The sequence below is a fragment of the Salmo salar genome, chromosome 02 (assembly GCF_965601325.2).
Source record: "Salmo salar chromosome 02, fSalSal1, whole genome shotgun sequence".
Taxonomy (NCBI): domain Eukaryota; kingdom Metazoa; phylum Chordata; class Actinopteri; order Salmoniformes; family Salmonidae; genus Salmo; species Salmo salar.
In genome coordinates this window covers 16872921-16897500 of record NC_138292.1, presented here as the reverse complement: position 1 = coordinate 16897500, position 24580 = coordinate 16872921, and the positions used below count along the sequence as shown (strand labels likewise).

General features: G+C 41.9%; 1 protein-coding gene and 1 non-coding gene across 3 annotated transcripts in view; both read right to left on the bottom strand.

Annotated features, from left to right (window-relative positions):
- The window catches only part of LOC106576002 (disintegrin and metalloproteinase domain-containing protein 22), a 107386-nt gene extending 83114 nt beyond the window's left edge, over positions 1-24272 (bottom strand). For both annotated transcript variants that reach the window (XM_045698510.2, XM_045698520.2), the window contains exons 1-3: positions 24140-24272; positions 23638-23798; positions 20137-20213 (exon numbers count right to left, since the gene is read on the bottom strand). In XM_045698510.2, coding sequence (XP_045554466.2) covers positions 20137-20213; positions 23638-23798; positions 24140-24230 — 329 coding nt within the window. In that variant the 5' untranslated portion in view covers positions 24231-24272. The remainder of the gene's footprint in view (positions 1-20136; positions 20214-23637; positions 23799-24139) is intronic.
- Positions 9019-9075, bottom strand: LOC123739662 (U7 small nuclear RNA). The gene has a single exon (XR_006767840.1). It is a non-coding gene; the product is annotated as a U7 small nuclear RNA (small nuclear RNA).
- Positions 24273-24580: the final 308 nt, after the last annotated feature.

The window sequence follows — 24580 nt, the reverse complement described above, 5'->3', positions numbered from 1 at the left end:
TCAATCTACTGTCCCTGTTCAATAGTCAATCTACTGTCCCTGTTCAATAGTCAATCTACTGTCCCTGTTCAATAGTCAATCTACTGTCCCTGTTCAATAGTCAATCTACTATCCCTGTTCAATAGTCTATCTACTGTCCCTGTTCAATAGTCTATCTACTGTCCCTGTTCAATAGTCTATCTACTGTCCCTGTTCAATAGTCAATCTACTATCCCTGTTCAATAGTCTATCTACTGTCCCTGTTCAATAGTCTATCTATTGTCCCTGTTCAATAGTCTATCTATTGTCCCTGTTCAATAGTCTATCTACTGTCCCTGTTCAATAGTCAATCTACTATCCCTGTTCAATAGTCAATCTACTGTCCCTGTTCAACAGTCGATCTACTGTCCCTGTTCAATAGTCTATCTACTGTCCCTGTTCAATAGTCAATCTACTGTCCCTGTTCAATAGTCTATCTACTGTCCCTGTTCAATAGTCGATCTACTGTCCCTGTTCAATAGTCGATCTACTGTCCCTGTTCAATAGTCGATCTACTGTCCCTGTTCAATAGTCGATCTACTGTCCCTGTTCTCTGTTCAATAGTATTTCTACTGTCGCTGTTCAATAGTCTATCTATGTCCCTGTTCAATAGTCTATCTACTGTCCCTGTTCAATAGTCAATCTACTATCCCTGTTCAATAGTCAATCTACTGTCCCTGTTCAGCAGTCGATCTACTGTCCCTGTTCAATAGTCAATCTACTGTCCCTGTTCAATAGTCTATCTACTGTCCCTGTTCAATAGTCGATCTACTGTCCCTGTTCAATAGTCGATCTACTGTCCCTGTTCTCTGTTCAATAGTCTATCTACTGTCCCTGTTCAATAGTCTATCTACTGTCCCTGTTCTCTGTTCAATAGTCTATCTACTGTCCCTGTTCAATAGTCTATAAACTGTCCCTGTTCTCTGTTCAATAGTCTTTCTACTGTCCCTGTTCAATAGTCAATCTACTATCCCTGTTCAATAGTCTATCTACTGTCCCTGTTCAACAGTCGATCTACTGTCCCTGTTCAATAGTCGATCTACTGTCCCTGTTCAATAGTCAATCTACTGTCCCTGTTCAATAGTCAATCTACTGTCCCTGTTCAATAGTCTATCTACTGTCCCTGTTCAATAGTCGATCTACTGTCCCTGTTCAATAGTCAATCTACTGTCCCTGTTCAATAGTCTATCTACTGTCCCTGTTCAATAGTCTATCTACTGTCCCTGTTCAATAGTCTATCTACTGTCCCTGTTCAATAGTCAATCTACTATCCCTGTTCAACAGTCGATCTACTGTCCCTGTTCAATAGTCGATCTACTGTCCCTGTTCAATAGTCAATCTACTGTCCCTGTTCAATAGTCTATCTACTGTCCCTGTTCAATAGTCGATCTACTGTCCCTGTTCAATAGTCGATCTACTGTCCCTGTTCTCTGTTCAATAGTCTATCTACTGTCCCTGTTCAATAGTCTATCTACTGTCCCTGTTCAATAGTCTATATACTGTCCCTGTTCTCTGTTCAATAGTATTTCTACTGTCGCTGTTCAATAGTCTATCTATGTCCCTGTTCAATAGTCTATCTACTGTCCCTGTTCAATAGTCTATCTACTGTCCCTGTTCAATAGTCAATCTACTATCCCTGTTCAATAGTCAATCTACTGTCCCTGTTCAATAGTCTATCTACTATCCCTGTTCAATAGTCTATCTACTGTCCCTGTTCTCTGTTCAATAGTCTATCTACTGTCACTGTTCAATAGTCTATATACTGTCCCTGTTCTCTGTTCAATAGTCTATCTACTGTCTCTGTTCAATAGTCTATCTACTGTCCCTGTTCAATAGTCTATCTACTGTCCCTGTTCAATAGTCTAGCTACTGTCCCTGTTCAATAGTCTATCTACTGTCCCTGTTCAATAGTCTATCTACTGTCCCTGTTCAATAGTCAATCTACTGTCCCTGTTCTCTGTTCAATAGTCTATCTACTGTCCCTGTTCAATAGTCAATCTACTGTCCCTGTTCTCTGTTCAATAGTCTATGTACTGTCCCTGTTCAATAGTCTACCTACTGTCCCTGTTCAATAGTCTACCTACTGTCCCTGTTCAATAGTCTATCTACTGTCCCTGTTCTCTGTTCAATAGTATTTCTACTGTCCCTGTTCTATGTTCAATAGTCTATCTACTGTCTCTGTTCAATAGTCTATCTACTGTCCCTGTTCTCTGTTCAATAGTATTTCTACTGTCCCTGTTCTCTGTTCAATAGTCTATCTACTGTCCCTGTTCTCTGTTCAATAGTCTTTCTACTGTCCCTGTTCAATAGTCAATCTACTGTCCCTGTTCAATAGTCTATCTACTGTCCCTGTTCAATAGTCTATCTACTGTCCCTGTTCAATAGTCTATCTACTGTCCCTGTTCAATAGTCTATCTACTGTCCCTGTTCTCTGTTCAATAGTCTATCTACTGTCTCTGTACAATAGTCTACCTACTGTCCCTGTTCTCTGTTCAATAGTCTATCTACTGTCTCTGTACAATAGTCTATATACTGTCCCTGTTCTCTGTTCAATAGTATTTCTACTGTCCCTGTTCAATAGTATTTCTACTGTCCCGGTTCTCTGTTCAATAGTCTATCTACTGTCTCTGTACAATAGTCCAGCTACTGTCCCTGTTCAATAGTCTATCTACTGTCCCTGTTCTCTGTTCAATAGTATTTCTACTGTCCTTGTTCTCTGTTCAATAGTCTATCTACTGTCCCTGTTCTCTGTACAATAGTCTATCTACTGTCCCTGTTCAATAGTCTATCTACTGTCCCTGTTCAATAGTCTATCTACTGTCCCTGTTCTCTGTTCAATAGTATTTCTACTGTCCTTGTTCTCTGTTCAATAGTCTATCTACTGTCCCTGTTCTCTGTACAATAGTCTATCTACTGTCCCTGTTCAATAGTCTATCTACTGTCCCTGTTCAATAGTCTATCTACTGTCCCTGTTTTCTGTTCAATAGTCTATCTACTGTCCCTGTTTTCTGTTCAATAGTCTATCTACTGTCCTTGTTCAATAGTCTATCTACTGTCCCTGTTCAATAGTCTATCTACTGTCCCTGTTCAATAGTCTATCTACTGTCTCTGTACAATAGTATTTCTACTGTCCCTGTTCTCTGTTCAATAGTCTATCTACTGTCTCTGTACAATAGTCTATCTACTGTCCCTGTTCTCTACTCTATCTACTGTCCCTGTTGTGTATCCATGTTGTGGTGGAAAAAAAACTAAGACTATTGACTTTGTTTTTTTCCCACCACAACATGGATACACAACAGCATGGATATCACTACAGCATGGATATCACCACAACATGGATACCACTACAGCATGGATACCACCACAACATGGATACCACTACAGCATGGATACCACCACAGCATGGATATCACTACAGCATGGCTATCACTACAGCATGGATACCACCACAGCATGGTTCAATAGTCTATACTCCCTCCCTGTTCTCTGTTCAATAGTCTTTCTACTGTCCCTGTTCAATAGTCAATCTACTATCCCTGTTCAACAGTCTATCTACTGTCCCTGTTCAACAGTCGATCTACTGTCCCTGTTCAATAGTCGATCTACTGTCCCTGTTCAATAGTCTATCTACTGTCCCTGTTCAATAGTCAATCTACTGTCCCTGTTCAATAGTCAATCTACTGTCCCTGTTCAATAGTCAATCTACTGTCCCTGTTCAATAGTCAATCTACTATCCCTGTTCAATAGTCTATCTACTGTCCCTGTTCAATAGTCGATCTATTGTCCCTGTTCAATAGTCTATCTACTGTCCCTGTTCAATAGTCAATCTACTATCCCTGTTCAATAGTCAATCTACTATCCCTGTTCAATAGTCAATCTACTGTCCCTGTTCAACAGTCGATCTACTGTCCCTGTTCAATAGTCTATCTACTGTCCCTGTTCAATAGTCTATCTACTGTCCCTGTTCAATAGTCAATCTACTGTCCCTGTTCAATAGTCTATCTACTGTCCCTGTTCAATAGTCAATCTACTATCCCTGTTCAATAGTCTATCTACTGTCCCTGTTCAATAGTCTATCTACTGTCCCTGTTCAATAGTCTATCTACTGTCCCTGTTCAATAGTCAATCTACTATCCCTGTTCAATAGTCTATCTACTGTCCCTGTTCAATAGTCGATCTATTGTCCCTGTTCAATAGTCTATCTATTGTCCCTGTTCAATAGTCTATCTACTGTCCCTGTTCAATAGTCAATCTACTATCCCTGTTCAATAGTCAATCTACTGTCCCTGTTCAACAGTCGATCTACTGTCCCTGTTCAATAGTCTATCTACTGTCCCTGTTCAATAGTCAATCTACTGTCCCTGTTCAATAGTCTATCTACTGTCCCTGTTCAATAGTCGATCTACTGTCCCTGTTCAATAGTCGATCTATTGTCCCTGTTCTCTGTTCAATAGTATTTCTACTGTCGCTGTTCAATAGTCTATCTATGTCCCTGTTCAATAGTCTATCTACTGTCCCTGTTCAATAGTCTATCTATGTCCCTGTTCAATAGTCTATCTACTGTCCCTGTTCAATAGTCTATCTACTGTCCCTGTTCAATAGTCAATCTACTATCCCTGTTCAGCAGTCAATCTACTGTCCCTGTTCAATAGTCGATCTACTGTCCCTGTTCAATAGTCTATCTACTGTCCCTGTTCAATAGTCTATCTACTGTCCCTGTTCAATAGTCAATCTACTGTCCCTGTTCAATAGTCTATCTACTGTCCCTGTTCAATAGTCGATCTACTGTCCCTGTTCAATAGTCGATCTACTGTCCCTGTTCAATAGTCGATCTACTGTCCCTGTTCTCTGTTCAATAGTCTATCTACTGTCCCTGTTCAATAGTCTATCTACTGTCCCTGTTCTCTGTTCAATAGTCTATCTACTGTCCCTGTTCAATAGTCTATAAACTGTCCCTGTTCTCTGTTCAATAGTCTTTCTACTGTCCCTGTTCAATAGTCAATCTACTGTCCCTGTTCAACAGTCGATCTACTGTCCCTGTTCAACAGTCGATCTACTGTCCCTGTTCAATAGTCGATCTACTGTCCCTGTTCAATAGTCAATCTACTGTCCCTGTTCAATAGTCTATCTACTGTCCCTGTTCAATAGTCGATCTACTGTCCCTGTTCAATAGTCAATCTACTATCCCTGTTCAATAGTCTATCTACTGTCCCTGTTCAATAGTCTATCTACTGTCCCTGTTCAATAGTCTATCTACTGTCCCTGTTCAATAGTCAATCTACTATCCCTGTTCAACAGTCGATCTACTGTCCCTGTTCAATAGTCGATCTACTGTCCCTGTTCAATAGTCTATCTACTGTCCCTGTTCAATAGTCAATCTACTGTCCCTGTTCAATAGTCTATCTACTGTCCCTGTTCAATAGTCGATCTACTGTCCCTGTTCAATAGTCGATCTACTGTCCCTGTTCTCTGTTCAATAGTCTATCTACTGTCCCTGTTCAATAGTCTATCTACTGTCCCTGTTCAATAGTCTATATACTGTCCCTGTTCTCTGTTCAATAGTATTTCTACTGTCGCTGTTCAATAGTCTATCTACTGTCTCTGTTCAATAGTCTATCTACTGTCCCTGTTCAATAGTCTATCTACTGTCCCTGTTCAATAGTCTATCTACTGTCCCTGTTCAATAGTCTATCTACTGTCCCTGTTCAATAGTCAATCTACTGTCCCTGTTCTCTGTTCAATAGTCTATCTACTGTCCCTGTTCAATAGTCAATCTACTGTCCCTGTTCTCTGTTCAATAGTCTATGTACTGTCCCTGTTCAATAGTCTACCTACTGTCCCTGTTCAATAGTCAATCTACTGTCCCTGTTCTCTGTTCAATAGTCTATCTACTGTCCCTGTTCAATAGTCAATCTACTGTCCCTGTTCTCTGTTCAATAGTCTATGTACTGTCCCTGTTCAATAGTCTACCTACTGTCCCTGTTCAATAGTCTATCCACTGTCCCTGTTCTCTGTTCAATAGTATTTCTACTGTCCCTGTTCTATGTTCAATAGTCTATCTACTGTCTCTGTTCAATAGTCTATCTACTGTCCCTGTTCAATAGTCTATCTACTGTCCCTGTTCAATAGTCTATCTACTGTCCCTGTTCTCTGTTCAATAGTATTTCTACTGTCCCTGTTCTCTGTACAATAGTCTATCTACTGTCCCTGTTCTCTAGTCTATCTACTGTCCCTGTTCAATAGTCTTTGTTTTTTCCCCACCACAACATGGATACACTACAGCATGGATATCACTACAGCATGGATACCACTACAGCATGGATATCACTACAGCATGGATACCACTACAGCACGGATATCACTACAGCATTGATACCACCACAGCACGGATATCACTACAGCATGGATACCACCACAACATGGATACCACTACAGCATGGATTCCACCACAGCATGGATATCACTACAGCATGGCTATCACTACAGCATGGATACCACCACAGCATGGATACCACCACAGCATGGATATCACAACAGCATGGATACCACTACAGCATGGATACCACTACAGCATGGATACCACTACAGCATGGATACCACTACAGCATGGATATCACTACAGCATGGATATCACTACAGCATGGATACCACTACAGCATGGATACCACCACAACATGGATACCACTACAGCATGGATACCACTACAGCATGGATAACATTACAGCATGGATACCACTACAGCATGGATACCACTACAGCATCAGCACATATCACGGTCTGACACCTAAAAACACTTTAAATCACTGGCCCAAAGTCAAACACACCCTTTCACAAAGTCAGGTGATCAAGATGAACATGTATAGGGCAGTCTATCCTTTGTGTAATAATAATGTTCTGATAGAACCACTTATCAATGTGTGAAAGAAGTAGAGAGAGACGAGGAGAGAGACAGACAAGCAAAGAGAGAGAGAGAGAGAGAGAGAGAGACAATGAAAGCGAGAGAGGGATTGCACAGTGTGCCATCACAGCAGCAAGATTTGTGACCTGTTGCCACAAGAAAAGGGCAACCAGTGAAGAACAAACACCATTGTAAATACAACCCATATTTATGTTGATTTATTTTTCCTTTTGTACTTGAACTATTTGCACATCGTTGCAACACTGTACATAATATGACATTTGAAATGTTTTTATTATTTTGGAACTTTTTTGAGTGTAATATTTAGGGTTAATTTTTAATTGTTTATTTCACTTTTGTTTGTTATCTTTTTCACTTGCATGGCAATGTAAATATATGTTTCCCATGCCAATAAACCTCCCTTAAATTGAATTTAATTGAGAGAGAGCGAGAGAGAAGTAGTGAGGCTGGGGTAGAGGATATAGGAATATAGCATTAAAGGACATTGCTGAGGTGACATTATCACAATAAAAAGGTATGATGAGGAAATGAAGGGAGATAGTCGATAGAAGAGATACTCAGATTCCACCCCCCTCAGCCTTATTTTCATCTCCTTTAGATTTAAACACGCTTTCTAAATGAATATGACCTGCAGAGGTGTGCGTTGCTCAATCTCTGAGATTAGAAAATATACACAGAACTTGATCTAAAACCAGTTGGATGGAATCACAAAAGCATCATCACTTTCCATAATACCCACTGTTTACTGTGTTGGGCAGTCTATGTTAAATCAGTTACAGTGTGTTAGTAACAAATATGTGTGGAACCCAGATCCTCTGACCTTCAATTACCTTCCCAGCTGTTTGGGGAATCCCTCTCTCCCTCTCTCATCCCATTCCGCTCTCTTCCACTCATCCCCTTTCCTCCCGATGCCTCCCTCTCTTCACTTCAATCCCTCCATTTCTGTTCACTTGTCTCTCACTAAGATACCAGTTGATTTGTCCCTGTTCCACCTGAGCCCCAAACCATAGACAACACAAATACCCAGCAGCAGGCCTTCCACTATTCACATCTGACGTATTAGTAACCCTATAGATACTCCATTCAAACTGAGAACAACTAATTACACCCCCCGCCCTGCCCCCCATCTCTCTCTTACGCACACACGCACGCACACACACACACACACACACACACACACACTCCATCTGCCCTTCAGGTATTACAGGAAATGTCAATCTGAGCTGAATCCATGCATCACTCCGTCCAATCATAAACCAACATTTACCAAGTAGCTTCTAACATCACACGGATACATAAGGTTGAAACAAGGCTTCATAGACACTAACCTCCTACTCCTCATTCTGTAACACTATACACTCCTCCCTTTGGTGGAACGCATTATGCATTTTCCGTCAAATAGTAATTGACTATGTTATTAGCATAAACAGTCTCTGTCTGAGTCTCTGTTGGCTGAAATGGCCAAGTGGTGGAAAGAGAGAGTGGTGGGATCCCACATGAAAAAAACACTATAATATACTATGGTATCAATACTATAAATCAAATCAAATGTTATTTGTCACATAAACATGGTTAGCAGATGTTAATGCGAGTGTAGCGAAATGCTTGTGCTTCTAGTTCCGACAGTGCAGTAATGTCTAACAAGTAATCTAACAATTCCCCAACAACTACCTGCTACACACAAATCTAAAAGGGGTGAATGAGAATATGTACATGTAAGTATATGGATGAGCGATGGCCGAGCGGCATAGGCAAGGTGCAATAGATAGTATAAAATACAGTATACATGCAGATATATATAGTATACTATTCTATGAATACAATAGTATACTATGGTTTAAATACTATAGTCTACTACGGTATAAATAATATAGTCTACTATGGTATAAATACTATAGTATTCACTGTAATGTTTTTGCTGACTTTACTGTAGCATTTACAGTAGCATACTGTAGTGTAAATACCATAGTAAAAGAAAACTGTAGTATATACTATAGTAATTAATGTAGTGTTTTTGTGGACTGTAGTATACTGTAGTATTTATTGTAGTTTTTTTGTTTTATTATCTTTGACATATAATTGGAGGCTTTCTCCTCGAGGAAACCTACTGGAGAAATACTAAAAGAACAAATTTACTACAGTCTTTTCGGGGAGATAATACTGTAGTATTTACTATAGTATTCTACAACATTTTATAGTAAGTACTGTACTCCACATGATTGAGGGACACTACAGTGTGTAGCATAGTATTCTACAGTATACTACAGTTTACTATAGAATTATATAGTAAGTACTGAAGTATTCTATAGTAATCTGTAGTATTTTTTTCATGTGGGGAGAGTCGACACCAAAAATCCTGAAGACGTTAAAAACAAAATCAGCCAGCTAGTCTGGCGTAGGCTACTGAATAGCCTTAAGTATTTTGTTTAGTAGAGATTGTCAGATGGCTCCATATGCATTGCTTATTAGGACACGTGCACACACTGACATAGCAGCTGTAGCTAATTTTAGCTAATTGTGGTCAGTTTTGTCAAATTTGAGTCAGTCGAGAAAGCGTCGACTCCAACGACTCTGATAGCAGGAGTCGGAGTCGACTCCAATAGAAACAGAATATCCAGTCTCTCTCTGGCCTCTCGTTGTCCTGACAACAGCCCACACAGGAACAGCAAGGAACCAGCTCAGTGCTGGAATCGTATCACTCATAACACCAGTTTCATAAACAGACAGGTTATAGCAATTACTGACACCCACTAGCACCTGCCCACCTGCTCCTCTCCTCTCACACGAAGAGGGGGGAGAGACACACACACACACACACACACACATAAATTATTCTATTCTGTCAACACTGAGATGAAATTCTATGGTGTTGTTCATAGAAACTATACGGTATAACAACATCCCTTTATACAACAATGACCTTTGAAGCCTCTGAGAATATTTCATAACATGTCATAACACTGGTTAGACATGTAGTCTACAGACCACCTAACCTCATTCTAAGAGTACATAAAACATGGGGAATATGAAGTGTTAACCCTTTAAGTATTCATGTCATGTTTTAAGACCAAATATAATGCACGACATACAAACAAGACATAAGAGATCTTCTAATCTTTGTATTAGATCATATAAATTATATTTTGTATGAGTTGTAATGTAAATCATATCAACTCAAACTTTGTCCAATGCGCCGAATACAACAAGTGTAGACCTTACCGTGAAATGCTTACTTACAAACCCTTATCCAATAGTGCAGTTCAAGAAGAGTTAATAAAATATTTACCAAATAAACTAAAGCAAAAAATAATAAAAGTAACACAATAACATAAACAATAACGAGGCTACAGTTGAAGTCGGAAGTTTACATACACCTTAGCCAAATACATTTAAACTCAGTTTTTCACATTTCATGACATTTGATCCAAGTAAAAATTCCCTGTCTTAGCTCAGTTAGATCACCACTTTATTTTAAGAATGTGAAATTTCAGAATAATAGTAGAGAGAATTATTAATTTCAGCTTTTATTTCTTTCATTACATTCCCAGCGGGTCAGAAGTTTACCTACTCTCAATTAGTATTTGGTAGCATTGCCTTTAAATTGTTGAACTTGGGTCAAACGTTTTGAGTAGCCTTCCACAAGCTTCCCACAATAAGTTTGGTGAATTTCGGCCCATTCATCCTGACAGAGCTGGTGTAACTGAGTCAGGTTTGTAGGCCTCCTTGCTCGCACACGCTTTTTCAGTTCTGCCCACAAATCTTTTATGGGATTGAGGTCAGGGCTTTGTGATGGCCACTCCAATACCTTTACTTTGTTGTCCTTAAGCCATTTTGCCACAACTTTGGAAGTATGCTTGGGGTCATTGTCCATTTGGAAGACCCAATTGCGACCAAGCTTTAAGTTCCTGACTGATGTCTTGAGATGTTGCCTCAATATATCCACATAAGTTTCCTCCCACATGATGCAATCTATTTTGTGAAGTGCACCAGTCCCTCTTGCAGCAAAGCACCCCCACAACATGATGCTGCCACCCCCGTGCTTCACGGTTGGGATGGTGTTCTTCGGCTTGCAAGCCTCCCCCTTTTTCCTTCAAACATAACGACAGTCATTATGGCCAAACAGTTCCATTTTTGTTTCATCAGACCAGAGGACATTTCTCCAAAAAGTACGATCTTTGTCCCCACGTGCAGTTGAAAACCATAGCCTGGCTTTTTTATGGCGGTTTTGGAGCAGTGGCTTCTTCCTTGCTGAACGGCCTTTCAGGTTATGTCGATATAGGACTCGTTTTACTATGGATATAGATACTTTTGTACCTGTTTCCTCCAGCATCTTCACAAGGTCCTTTGCTGTTGTTCTGGGATTGATTTGCACTTTTCGCACCAAAGTACGTTCATCTCTAGGAGACAGAACGCGTCTCCTTCCTGAGCGGTATGACGGCTGCGTGGTCCCATGGTGTTTATACTTGCGTACTATTGTTTGTACAGATGAACGTGGTACCTTCAGGTGTTTGGAAATTGCTCCCAAGGATGAACCAGGCTCGTGGAGGTCTACAATTTTTTTCTGAGGTCTTGGCTGATTTCTTTTGATTTTCCCATGATGTCAAGCAAAGAGGCACTGAGTTTGAAGGTAGGCCTTGAAATACATCCACAGGTACACCTCCAATTGATTCAAATTATGTCAATTAGCCTATCAGAAGCTTCTAATGCCATGACATAATTTTCAGGAATTTTCCAAGCTGTTTAAAGGCACAGTCAACATAGTGTATGTAAGCTTCTGACCCACTGGAATTGTGATACAGTGAATTATAAGTGAAATAATCTGTCTGTAAACAATTGTTGGAAAAATTACTTGTGTCATGCACAAAGTAGATGTCCTAACCGACTTGCCAAAACTATAGTTTGTTGACAAGAAATTTGTGGAGTGGTTAAAAAACTAGTTTTAATGACTCCAACCTAAGTGTATGTAACCTTCCGACTTCAACTGTATATACAGGGGGTACTGGTACCGAGTCAATGTGCGGGGGTACAGGTTAAAGGTAATTTGTACATGTAGGTAGGGGTGAAGTGACTATGCATAGATAATAAACAGCGAGTAGCAGTAGTGTAGAAATCAAATAGGGGGGTCAATGTAAATGCAAATTGGGGGTCAATGGGCTTTCCTCTGACACCACCTATTATATAGGTCTTGGATTGCAGGAAGCTTGGCCCCAGTGATGTACTGGGTCGTACGCACTACCCTCTGTAGCACCTTATGGTCAGATGCCGAGCAGTTGCCATACCAGGCAGTGATGCAACCGGTCAGGATGCTCTCGATGGTGCAGCTGTAGAACTATTTCAGGATCTGGGGACCATTGCCAAATCTTTTTAGTCTCCTGAGGGGGAAAAGGTTTTGTCGTGCCCTCTTCACGACTGTCTTGGTGTGTTTGGACCATGATAGTTCATTAGTGATGTGGACACCAAGGAACTTGAAACTCTCGACCCGCTCCACTACAGCCCCGTTGATGTTAATGGGGCCTGTTCGGCCCACTTTTCACTGTAGTCCACGATCATCTCCTTTGTCTTGCTCACATTGAGGGAGAGGTTGTTGTCCTGGCACCACACTGCCAGTTCTCTGACCTCCTCCCTATAGGCTGTCTCAGTGTTGTCGGTGATTAGGCCACTGTTGTGTTGTCAGCAAACTCAATGATGCTGTTGGGAGTCGTGTTCGGCCACACGGTCGTGGGTGAACAGGGAGTACAAGAGGGGACTAAGTACACACTCCTGAGGGGCCCCAGTGTTGAGGATCAGCGTGGCAGACGTGTTGTTGCCTACCCTTACCACCTGGGGGCGGCCCGTCAGGAAGTCCAGGATCCAGTTGCAGAGGGAGGTGTTTAGTCTCAGGGTCTTTAGCTTAGTGATGAGCTTTGAGGGCACTATGGTGTTGAACGCTGAGCTGTAGTCAATGAACAGCATTCTCACATAGGTGTTCCTTTTGTCCAAGTGGGAAAGGGCAGTGTGGAGTGCGATTGAGATTGCGTCATCTGTAGATCTGTTGGGGCGGTTTTTGAATTGGAGTGGGTCTAGGGTATCCGGGAGGATACTGTTGATGTGAGCCATGACCAGCCTTTCAAAGCGCTTCATGGCTACCGATGTGAGTGCTACTGGACGGTAATCATTTATGTATGTATTTGCTGTAATGTAAACAATAGGTTTGAATTAGTTGTAATATAAACAATAGGTTTGTACTAGTTGTAATGTTAACAATAGGTTTGTACTAGTTGTAATGTTAACAATAGGTTTGTACTAGTTGTAATGTTAACAATCGGTTTGTACTAGTTGTAATGTTAACAATCGGTTTGTACTAGTTGTAATGTTAACAATAGGTTTGTACTTGTTGTAATATAAACAATAGGTTTGTACTAGTTGTAATGTAAACAATAGGTTTGTACTAGTTGTAATGTAAACAACAGGTTTGAATTAGTTGTAATGTTAACAATAAATTTGTACTAGTTGTAATGTTAACAATAGGTTTGTACTAGTTGTAATGTTAACAATAGGTTTGTACTTGTTGTAATGTAAACAATAGGTTTGTACTAGTTGTAATGTAAACAATAGGTTTGTACTAGTTGTAATGTAAACAATAGGTTTGTACTAGTTGTAATGTAAACAATACGTTTGTACTAGTTGTAATGTTAACAATAAGTTTGTACTAGTTGTAATGTAAACAATAGGTTTGTACTAATTGTAATGTTAACAATAGGTTTGTACTAGTTGTAATGTTAACAATAGGTTTGTACTAGTTGTAATGTTAACAATAGGTTTGTACTAGTTGTAATGTTAACAATAAGTTTGTACTAGTTGTAATGTAAACAATAGGTTTGTACTAGTTGTAATGTAAACAATAAATTTGTACTAGTTGTAATGTTAACAATAAGTTTGTACTAGTTGTAATGTTAACAATAGGTTTGTACTAGTTGTAATGTTAGCAATAGGTTTGTACTAGTTGTAATGTAAACAATAAGTTTGTACTAGTTGTAATGTAAACAATAGGTTTGTACTAGTTGTAATGTAAACAATAGGTTGGTACTAGTTGTAATGTTAACAATAGGTTTGTACTAGTTGTAATGTTAACAATAGGTTTGTACTAGTTGTAATGTAAACAATAAGTTTGTACTAGTTGTAATGTACACAATAGGTTTGTACTAGTTGTAATGTAAACAATAGGTTTGTACTAGTTGTAATGTAAACAATAGGTTTGTACTAGTTGTAATGTAAACAATAGGTTTGTACTAGTTGTAATGTAAACAATAGGTTTGTACTAGTTGTAATGTAAACAATAGGTTTGTACTAGTTGTAATGTAATGTTAACAATAAGTTTGTACTAGTTGTAATGTTAACAGTAGGTTTGTACTAGTTGTAATGTTAACAATAGGTTTGTACTAGTTGTAATGTAAACAATAGGTTTGTACTAGTTGTAATGTTAACAATAGGTTTGTACTAGTTGTAATGTAAACAATAGGTTTGTACTAGTTGTAATGTACACAATAGGTTTGTACTAGTTGTAATGTAAACAATAGGTTTGTACTAGTTGTAATGTAAGTAATATGTTCTGTGGGCCCCCAGGCTCTAAACTGGCCCATAGTTTATAAGAGCCACATTAAGGCTTAATTGGTACAGCAGTAAGAGCACCAAACTGAGCCATTCACACACACACACACACACATCCCATTTCAGCTTCCCCCTTTAATCTTACTGGGACATCAATTATTCAGCGTGAGCAGGTGGGAGGGGAGGTGAGGGGTGAGGAGGAGGTGTGGTTTATGAGGAATTGGGAGCATCATTCAAAGAAGCACCCCCATCCCATCCCAGCCCACTCCCACTCCTACCCCATCCCAGCCCACTCCCGAGGCCATGAATGGCAATTTGGAGGCAGCCAAAGATGTAAGAGGGAGAGGACAAAGAAGCCTAAGGGAGTGATGTGTGACCTTAGTACGCTAGGCAACACAGACACACTTCTGCCCTGTAATACTTTGGTATTTGTACTACTACATTGTTACTGACTACTGCATTGTTGGGTTTAGGGCTTGCAAGAAAGGCATTTCACTGTACTTGTGTATGTAACATTAAAACTTGAAACACTAAAAATACACACACCCTCACAGTTGCAGTTACAGTAGGCATAAGCTAAAAATACCTGATGCGTTTCTGAGAGGTTCTTCTTCATCATCAAATCTGGGATCTTATTAAAAGATCCCAGTGGAAAGAGAGAGTAGCATCTCAAAATAAACTGAAATAAAAACAAGCAGCCTCTTGTTTGTTATGCTTGTAACACACACACACACACACACACACACACACACACACACACACACACACACACACACACACACACACACACACACACACACACACACACACACACACAGAGGAGAGAGGCCATTGATCAACCTAAGGAAACTAGGTCTCGCTGCATGAAGCCAAGAAACATGCACGCCCAACCTCAATGCCCTCCTCACACACACACATCAAGAAAGTTATCTCGTCAACAAAGGGAAAGGGGGATACCTAGTCAGTTGTACAATGGAATGCATTCAACTGAAATGTGTCTTCTGCATTTAACCCAAGCAGGGTGCAGTGTGATTGGTTAAAGAGTGAGGTCAGTGAGCAGCACTTGGGGAGCGAGGGATGGATGGAGAAGAGAAGAGCAGCACACACACACACACACACACCACACACACACACACACACACACACACACACACACACACACACACACACACACACACACACACACACACACACACACACACACACACATTTACATTTACATTTAAGTCATTTAGCAGACGCTCTTATCCAGAGCGACTTACAAATTGGTGCATTCACCTTATAATATCCAGTGGAACAACCACTTTACAATAGTGCATCTAAATCACACACACACACACACAGAGCATATAACAGAAACTCATGAAACACATAGCCACCGCAGGAGAGAGAGAGATGGAAAGAGGGAGGGAGAGAAAGATACAACAGGACAGAGAACCATTCTCTCCATACTACCATTGTACTGATCACTACAACAGGACAGAGAACCATTCTCTCCATACTACCATTGTACTGATCACTACAACAGGACAGAGAACCATTCTCTCCATACTACCATTGTACTGATCACTACAACAGGACAGAGAACCATTCTCTCCATACTACCATTGTACTGATCACTACAACAGGACAGAGAACCATTCTCTCCATACTACCATTGTACTGATCACTACAACAGGACAGAGAACCATTCTCTCCATACTACCATTGTACTGATCACTACAACAGGACAGAGAACCATTCTCTCCATACTACCATTGTACTGATCACTACAACAGGACAGAGAACCATTCTCTCCATACTACCATTGTACTGATCACTACAACAGGACAGAGAACCATTCCCTCCATACTACCATTGTACTGATCACTACAACAGGACAGAGAACCATTCCCTCCATACTACCATTGTACTGATCACAACAACAGGACAGAGAACCATTCTCTCCATACTACCATTGTACTGATCACTACAACAGGACAGAGAACCATTCTCTCCATACTACCATTGTACTGATCACTACAACAGGACAGAGAACCATTCCCTCCATACTACCATTGTACTGATCACTACAACAGGACAGAGAACCATTCTCTCCATACTATCATTGTACTGATCACTACAACAGGACAGAGAACCATTCTCTCCATACTACCATTGTACTGATCACTACAACAGGACAGGGGTTCAAATCTATATGCAGGCTTCCCAAACCATACAGACACACAGTTACAGCACAGACTCCATATGATGGATGACATCCAGCACCTCAGGTCACCAAACACAACATACGACAGAGACGTGCCTGACCGTGTCCCACAGGGACACTGTGTCATGACACATGACGCTTCATGCATCATACAGTAACCCTACGAGTGGCAGCACTGTGCTGTTTGGATATTCCTGTGATGTCATTTCCATTTCTCTCAGTCTACTGTGTGTGAATGGCTCTGGGTGACAGGGGAAATAGATCCTCGTACAGAGAGAGATGACTTCAGTTATAATGACACGACAGAGTACAGACTCACTCTAATGATGCAGACTCACTTCTACACACAACTGCCTGCTTAGGTGAGCTTGTTTGATTTATTTCACCTTTATTTTGACAGGGAGTCATGCTGAGACCAAGGTCTCTTTTTCAGAAGAACCCTGTGATTACAAAAATGATACACATCAATACACTACAAAAAGCACAACAGAGATACAAAACACAATCACAGAAAACACACATTCTTCAGTAAAACAGATAATCAATCAGCAGCCATCTGAATAGCCCTAGAGACACCAAAACATCACATTTAAAGAGTTTTGGAAACTATTCCAAGAGTAAGGTGCAAAAAAACTTAAAGCAGATTTACCAAACTCAGTGGAGATGGAAGAGATGTCCCGAGTTAGCCCTCCCTGAGACCGGGTCTGGTAGCTCCTACATCTGTAGGTTAACAATGACGCAAGGTACGGTGGAAGTTGTGTAAGGGGGCTTTATAAACTAAAATACGAGACCTCAAAGAGGGCCAGCCTACTTTCATCAATGTACCGATCTACGAGACCTCAAAGAGGGCCAGCCTACTTTCATCAATGCACCGATCTACGAGACCTCAAAGAGGGCCAGCCTACTTTCATCAATGCACCAATCTACGAGACCTCAAAGGGCCAGCCTACTTTCATCAATGTACCGATCTACGAGACCTCAAAGAGGGCCAGCCTACTTTCATCAATGTACCGATCTACGAGACCTCAGAGGGCCAGCCTACTTTCATCAATGCACCGATCTACGAGACCTCAGAGGGCCAGCCTACTTTCATCAATGCACCGATCTACGAGACCTCAAAGAGGGCCAGCCTACTTTCATCAATGTACCGATCTACGAGACCTCAGAGGGCCAGCCTACTTTCATCAATGTACCGATCTACGAGACCTCAAAGAGGGCCAGCCTACTTTCATCAATGCACCAATCTACGAGACCTCAAAGAGGGCCAGCCTACTTTCATCAATGCACCGATCTACGAGACCTCAAAGAGGGCCAGCCTACTTTCTGATACAGAAAGCAGTGATGTGTACTGAACCTGTCACCCTGTGTCTTTGTGTCTGTGACACAGACAAACACAGACCGAGAGAGAGAGAGAGAGAGAGAGAGAGAGAGAGAGAGAGACACACAACTTCCCCTCATTAGTGAAAGACCATTGGTCAGCAGAGTGTTAGGGCCAGATAGAGAGAGCTTGAGAGAAGGGAAGAGAGGGAGAGAGAGAAGTGGAAAGAGCTGACAGAGAAACAGTGAGTGGGAGTAAAAGTGAAAAAGGGAGAAAGCTGAGTGAGAGAGAGATGGCGGGATGGAGAGCGAGAGAAATAGCCCCAAAAACACACAGCATATAATTTCTTCCCCAAAACAAGTTGGCCCAAGCCTCCCGGGTGGCGCAGTGGTCTAAGGCACTGCATCGCAGTGGTAGCTGTGTCACCAGAGACTCTGGGTTTGAGCCCAGGCTCTGTCGCAGCCGGCTGCAACCGGGAGGCCCATGGGGCGGCGCCCAATTGGCCTAGCGTCGTCCGGGTTTGGGAGGGTTTGGCCGGCGGGGATATCTTTGTCTCATCGCGCACTAGTGACTCCTGTGGCGGGCCGGGCGCAGTGCACGCTGACTAGGTCGCTAGGTGTACGGTGTTTCCTCCGACACATTGGTGCGGCTGGCTTCCGGGTTGGATGCGCACTGTGTTAAGAAGCAGTGCGGCTTGGTTGGGTTGTGTTTCGGAGGACGCATGTCTCTCGACCTTCGCCTCTCCCGAGTCCGTGCGGGAGTTGTAGCGATGAGACAAGACTGTAACTACTAACAATTGGATACCACGAAATTGTGAAGAAAAAGGGGGTAAAAAAAACACACAAAAAAAACAAGGTGGCCCAAAAGACACTGGACACTGGCAGGAAATATGGTCCTGTCTGCTCTGTACCACTACGATCAGCCAGAGGTGAAAGATGTCTCATTCCTCATGCCTCCATTACAGAGACCATTAGAGCACTGTGATAAAGATGTACTGCCAGATTCTGTTGTTCTACATACCCAGAGGCACAACTCGTGGGTCCCATTTTAATGTCTCTGCATGCACCATGAAGGACATGCACCTGTAGACTTCCAAACATTGCGCTAACACTAGTTAGCACAGGCTCGCGAAACTACCTCTTAACTTCCTTTATTCTGTGCGCAATGACAACTGCTAGAATCTTGCAGTATCCCTTTAAGACCTCATTTGAAAGCCTGGTTATGAACGGCTTATAACCTGCATAATAATGGCTTAGAACCTGCTTATGAACAGCTTATAACCTGCTAATGAACAGCTTATAACCTGCTTATGAACAGCTTATAACCTGCTTATGAACAGCTTATAGCCTGCTTATGAACGGCTTATAAACTATTGTTCCCGAGTGAATAAGCAGCCTATAAGCAGTATTACCAACCAAGTATTCATAATCAATGATAGGCGTAGAGCACTGCCACTAGCAGGTTTTCCCAGATCAAAGCTTCGTGAGGAAGACATTAGGGACTAATTAAACAGCTCTTAAAGACATGCTCCGGTACTTTGGCGACTAGTAAGTATTTTTGAAACCTCCCGCTTTGGCCTGGATGTGTCAATATGTAGTTCACCTATGCATAATCTATGATCGGAATTACTGACTTACCTCAATTAGGCACGAAACTGCTCGTTTGAAAGTGACTATTTTCTGGAAGCTGTGCTGCGCCATTTTCCCTACATTTCCTCCCGCATGGGCCAGACCCTAGCAATTTGAGTTCCAGCCAATGAGATTCAGCCCCTCGTAATTTGAGTGACAGCTAGCAAGAATCACACACAGCAGAGCGAAAGAGAGAGCAATGACATGGTGCACATACAGTATCTGCACATATGTGATGTAGTACACTATTTTCGGGGACCACTTTTGGCTCATGGGTGCTACTTTCAGAACTACTTGCTAATAAGTATACAAAAGTAACGGAGAATCCCTTTAATCCTACAAAATATCGTCTAGTACTACTGGCTATTTTACTATCAGAAATCATGACATAGAGAGAAAGGGGATTTATCGCAGTAGATACAGAGAATGTTGGTGATAGGTCAAAGGTTATACTCACTGGTTCAGTTCAACATCCAAGATGAACTGCTCACCAAACGCGTCCACCTGGAAGCTGGCTTGGGCCACGTGGTTCCCCTGTGAATAAAAATAATTTCATAAACGTTGTACAAGCATCTCTATTCCATTGAGTGCTGAAAAAGCTTTTACAAAACAACTAACAATATACATACTGTACATGAACTTTAAGGAAAGGAAGACATTCTGAGAGACAGGGTAGCTGTGATGGAAGCTGAACCAGACCCAGACATTCTGAGAGACAGGGGAGCTGTGATGGAAGCTGAACTAGACCCAGACATTCTGAGAGACAGGGGAGCTGTGATGGAAGCTGAACCAGACCCAGACATTCTGAGAGACAGGGGAGCTGTGATGGAAGCTGAACCAGACCCAGACATTCTGAGAGACAGGGGAGCTGTGATGAAAGCTGAACTAGACCCAGACAAGTCCTCGTTGCCCCTGGGGCCTGTAATAGACCACGCGCCATATGTGCCCAGAGCTAGGGATGTATTAGACCTTCCCCCTCAACCCAATCAATCAAAATGATGACTTCCCACTATTGTTCCTGTGTAACTCTGAGGGAGTCCCCAGCTAGTCTAATACAGGACTAACCCCTCCCCCAGGCATGGCCCACGGGCCTGAGTCAATACACACCGAACGCTGCATTAAAACCAAGGGAGTGTGTGTGTGTGTGTGAGTATGAAATGCCCCAATCTTCACCCAAGGATGACCTTAGACCTCGGGGTACCCTGTGGCCACAGACACTATTGTTACTATGTGTGTGTGTGTGTGTGTGTGTGTGTGTGTGTGTGTGTGTGTGTGTGTGTGTGTGTGTGTGTGTGTGTGTGTGTGTACGTACGCGCATATACCGGTACACGAGTATGTGATTCCTTTTCAGGGCACACTTTAAAATCAAATTAAGCGAATTGAATCCACATGAAGTGGTACCAGTAATTGTGTTCTCCTGGACCAGATTTCCCAGTTTGACTGGGCCGAGCCGAGGCACCGAGACCATCAGCGACTCCTGTTTCATTGATTACTGCATCATAGCAGGACCTAACTCCGCTGATGGAGCTAGGGGCCTACCAGGGAGTGCTGTTATCCTACTACAACACAGACAGCCTTACACACACACACACACACACACACACACACACACACACACACACACACACACACACACACACACACACACACACACACACACACACACACACACACACACACACACACACCAGACTCCACTGATGGCTATGGGCCCATGACTATAAGTGCTTTTCTTCCACAGAAACACTTAAACAGCACTCAGCTGAGCTCTTCTCAAAGCTCCTCTTTTAAAAATGTGTACAGTAGGTTACGCCTTTAACTGAAAATAGTAGACTCAACCCAAGTCTATAAATAGTTATTTTTGTGTGTCATACGTTTAAGAATGATTTGACAGGTTCCTTTGAGATGTTATGATACCGAGCTAAAAACAGCCGAAATCAGAGCAGAATCAGACAATATGACGCTGAGAATGCAGGCTGTGTGACGAAGTGGCTGATTTGAGGTCAGTTTAAAACTCTCTCTGGGGATGACAAGAAACTCAAAGACTGATCAGATCAAATGAAGATTCCATCATATCTCTCTCTCTTTCTGTCCCTTTGTGGGGCAGTATAATTTCATCTGGAGACACCTGATGCAGTTGTGCTTTAAATAGTGGGAAAAAGATGAGGCAGTGTTTCCCCCAAGAACTTTCTTTTAGGCGGCACAAGAATCTTATTTTGAAGACAAATGAAGCCAAACCAGTTGATCAGTATCTGGCAGACATGTTCCAGTCCCAAGTTAACTGTTCTAATGACGTACGCTCATGTTCCTTATTAGAGCTCAACATATAGAACACCAGTGAGGTCATATAAACAATGTTGAAGCCAATGACAGATGTGTCCAATTAGTTTGGTTATCATGGCTAGCCTGGTTCTCTCTCCCTTGGAGTGAGAGACAAAGGGTTAACACCTCCCCTGCCTGCCACAATCTGCAGCCCTTTACCTGACCCTGTGGGAGCCCTGAGCAGGCTAGCCTTTAGAATAGCCTCTGGAACTATAAACCCATAATAGGTTAGCGTCCAGGGGCAGATTGGCCATTTGGCAAATGCCAGATGGTCTTTGCGTAATTTCTCCGTTATTCTACTCCATAATGAGCCTTTGGCTGATCAGTGGGCAAAGGCCGCCCCCCCTACCAAGATGGGCCTGCCTGGTTTTCTGATAGGCTGAGCTGAGGTCATGTTAACTCACATTCAAAGTTAAACGCAGTATGAGCAAAGGGAACTGCTCCGACCTTGTCATTATACTAGTAAACACACTGAAAGGGTGGATATAAACGGAGAAAGAGCACATTCTACATAGTCACCTCACTCAAAACGTCCTATTTTTGGGGCGACTAAAACCATGGTTTGGTCAAACTATAAAGTGCATTATCCTCATGATTCCTGTAATGAAAGTGTCTGCCCTTGTGCCTGTGCTCTCGATGTCCCTCTGCTCAAATTTCAGGCGGTCTTTTCAAACAGCTCTTATACTAAATGGGCACTATCATCATTTTCACAGTATTATTCCAACTTCATAGTGTAGAAATATATACACAGACAAATCACATGTGTTGACTGCACTGGGCCTTTAATATCAATGACACAACTAGATTTTAGATAAAAGGAAGGAATAGTGGAATATAAATCTGATGATTTATAACGTGTACATTTCAGAGGTAGAGAGCCTTATGATTGTATCTGAGTATCCAGACTAGGTCTTCACATCAAACAGATAATAGCCAAAGCAACCAGCCAGCTAGTGAACTGTAAAGGATGCCAACCAGACAGAGAGCAGACTCTCTTTAACCATCCAAGAAGCAGTGTGTCTCAGACATAGGGCCATGTGGGTTACGGGCGAATCCATTGTAAGGGCACAAACCAATCATTATTCAATAGATTCTGAAGATATTGTGTCAGGTCCACTCACCTTTATAATAATAAGAATCTCTCCTACTATATAACAAAAACTAAATATTTGACCCAATTAAACATGTATGGATGTTATAGGTGTATTTGTCTATTCATTCTAATGCATAGGCTTCATCCCCATGTGTTTCATGCATGGGCTCTTTTGCTGATCAGGCCTGAGCCTGTCTTTTGTGTATGTATGTGCATAGAAAAACCCACAATATACCACTAGGCTATCTTTATTTTGCTCAACGAAAAGACACTGCCTACGCTTTTAAATGTGGCGAAATTGAATAGCCTATACTTCTGTAAATAGACCACAAGTCAAAAGAACTAGCTTGTTATAGGTGAAAATGTGATCTTGCCGAATTCTCTGTGAAATGCATAAAAAGGAGATGATTCAACAAAAACATAAACAACATGAGAATAGCGGGATGTATCCAATAGCAACGCGTACCAAAGGCATTTGTCGCTCTGCACATAGCGGAGCTCCATCGCCACCATAATAAATAACACCAGCACTGTGTAGGCTACCTGTGTGGGGCTGGAACTGGCTCTAGTCCTGGTGCTGATGACATCGTGGGTGATTTGACTGTGGTTGTGCATGCTGTAGAGCAGACGGAGAGGGACCGTGTCCTCCTTCCCGGCGAACCTGCTCGCATCACGAACAGCCTTCGCCTGCGACAAGGCGTCTCCTGCACAGGGAGGAAACAGCGATGTTTAAGACTGTGATAGCTATCCTGGCGCAAAAAAACACAGCTACAAGCTCCTATACCAAAACATAAATCAATGTGAAATAGCACTGTAATGGTTTTGGAATATCTTTCCTCAAATAGTTTTAATTAATAATAGACCGATTCCCTTTCATAAGGTTACATTATATGCATATTTTACAGGTTGTTTACGTTGGGGATTCAGGCTCCCTCTCTGGCAGCATAATAACATGGAATGTGGAACATGTTATTGGTGATGCTGTTGCCATTCGGATCTATTCCAATAAAATACATAGAAATATTTGTTGTCATAAATACATTACCATTCCGAGGCATATGATTGCTGGAATGAACGATGCACATCAGTCCATAGACGCACAAAAGGGAAATCCACCATCGCCGATACATCGTCATCAGTTCTTCTTCATCGAATGGACAGAAAGAGGAGGTGGGTGGGGGGGGGGGGGGGGGGGCGATATCCTAAAACGGATTTGGGCACCTCTCTCTTCGCTAGAAGAGGTTCGGGGTTGAGAAGCACAGATGAAAGCGCGCGCTGGTCGTCTGCTTAGCGCAGTCTCTTGTGCTGGTGGCCATCGGGGTGCTCTTGCTGCCCCTGCATTGAGACGCTCCCGCTGCTGTTTCTACCGCTAGAACGCCAAGTGCATCTTGTCGGGAACTGTAGTGTGCACGCTCCATCTCCATACAGACCTAGACTACATTCTGACCTCTTCTGCGCATAATCATAGAAGGGCACAAACACTGAA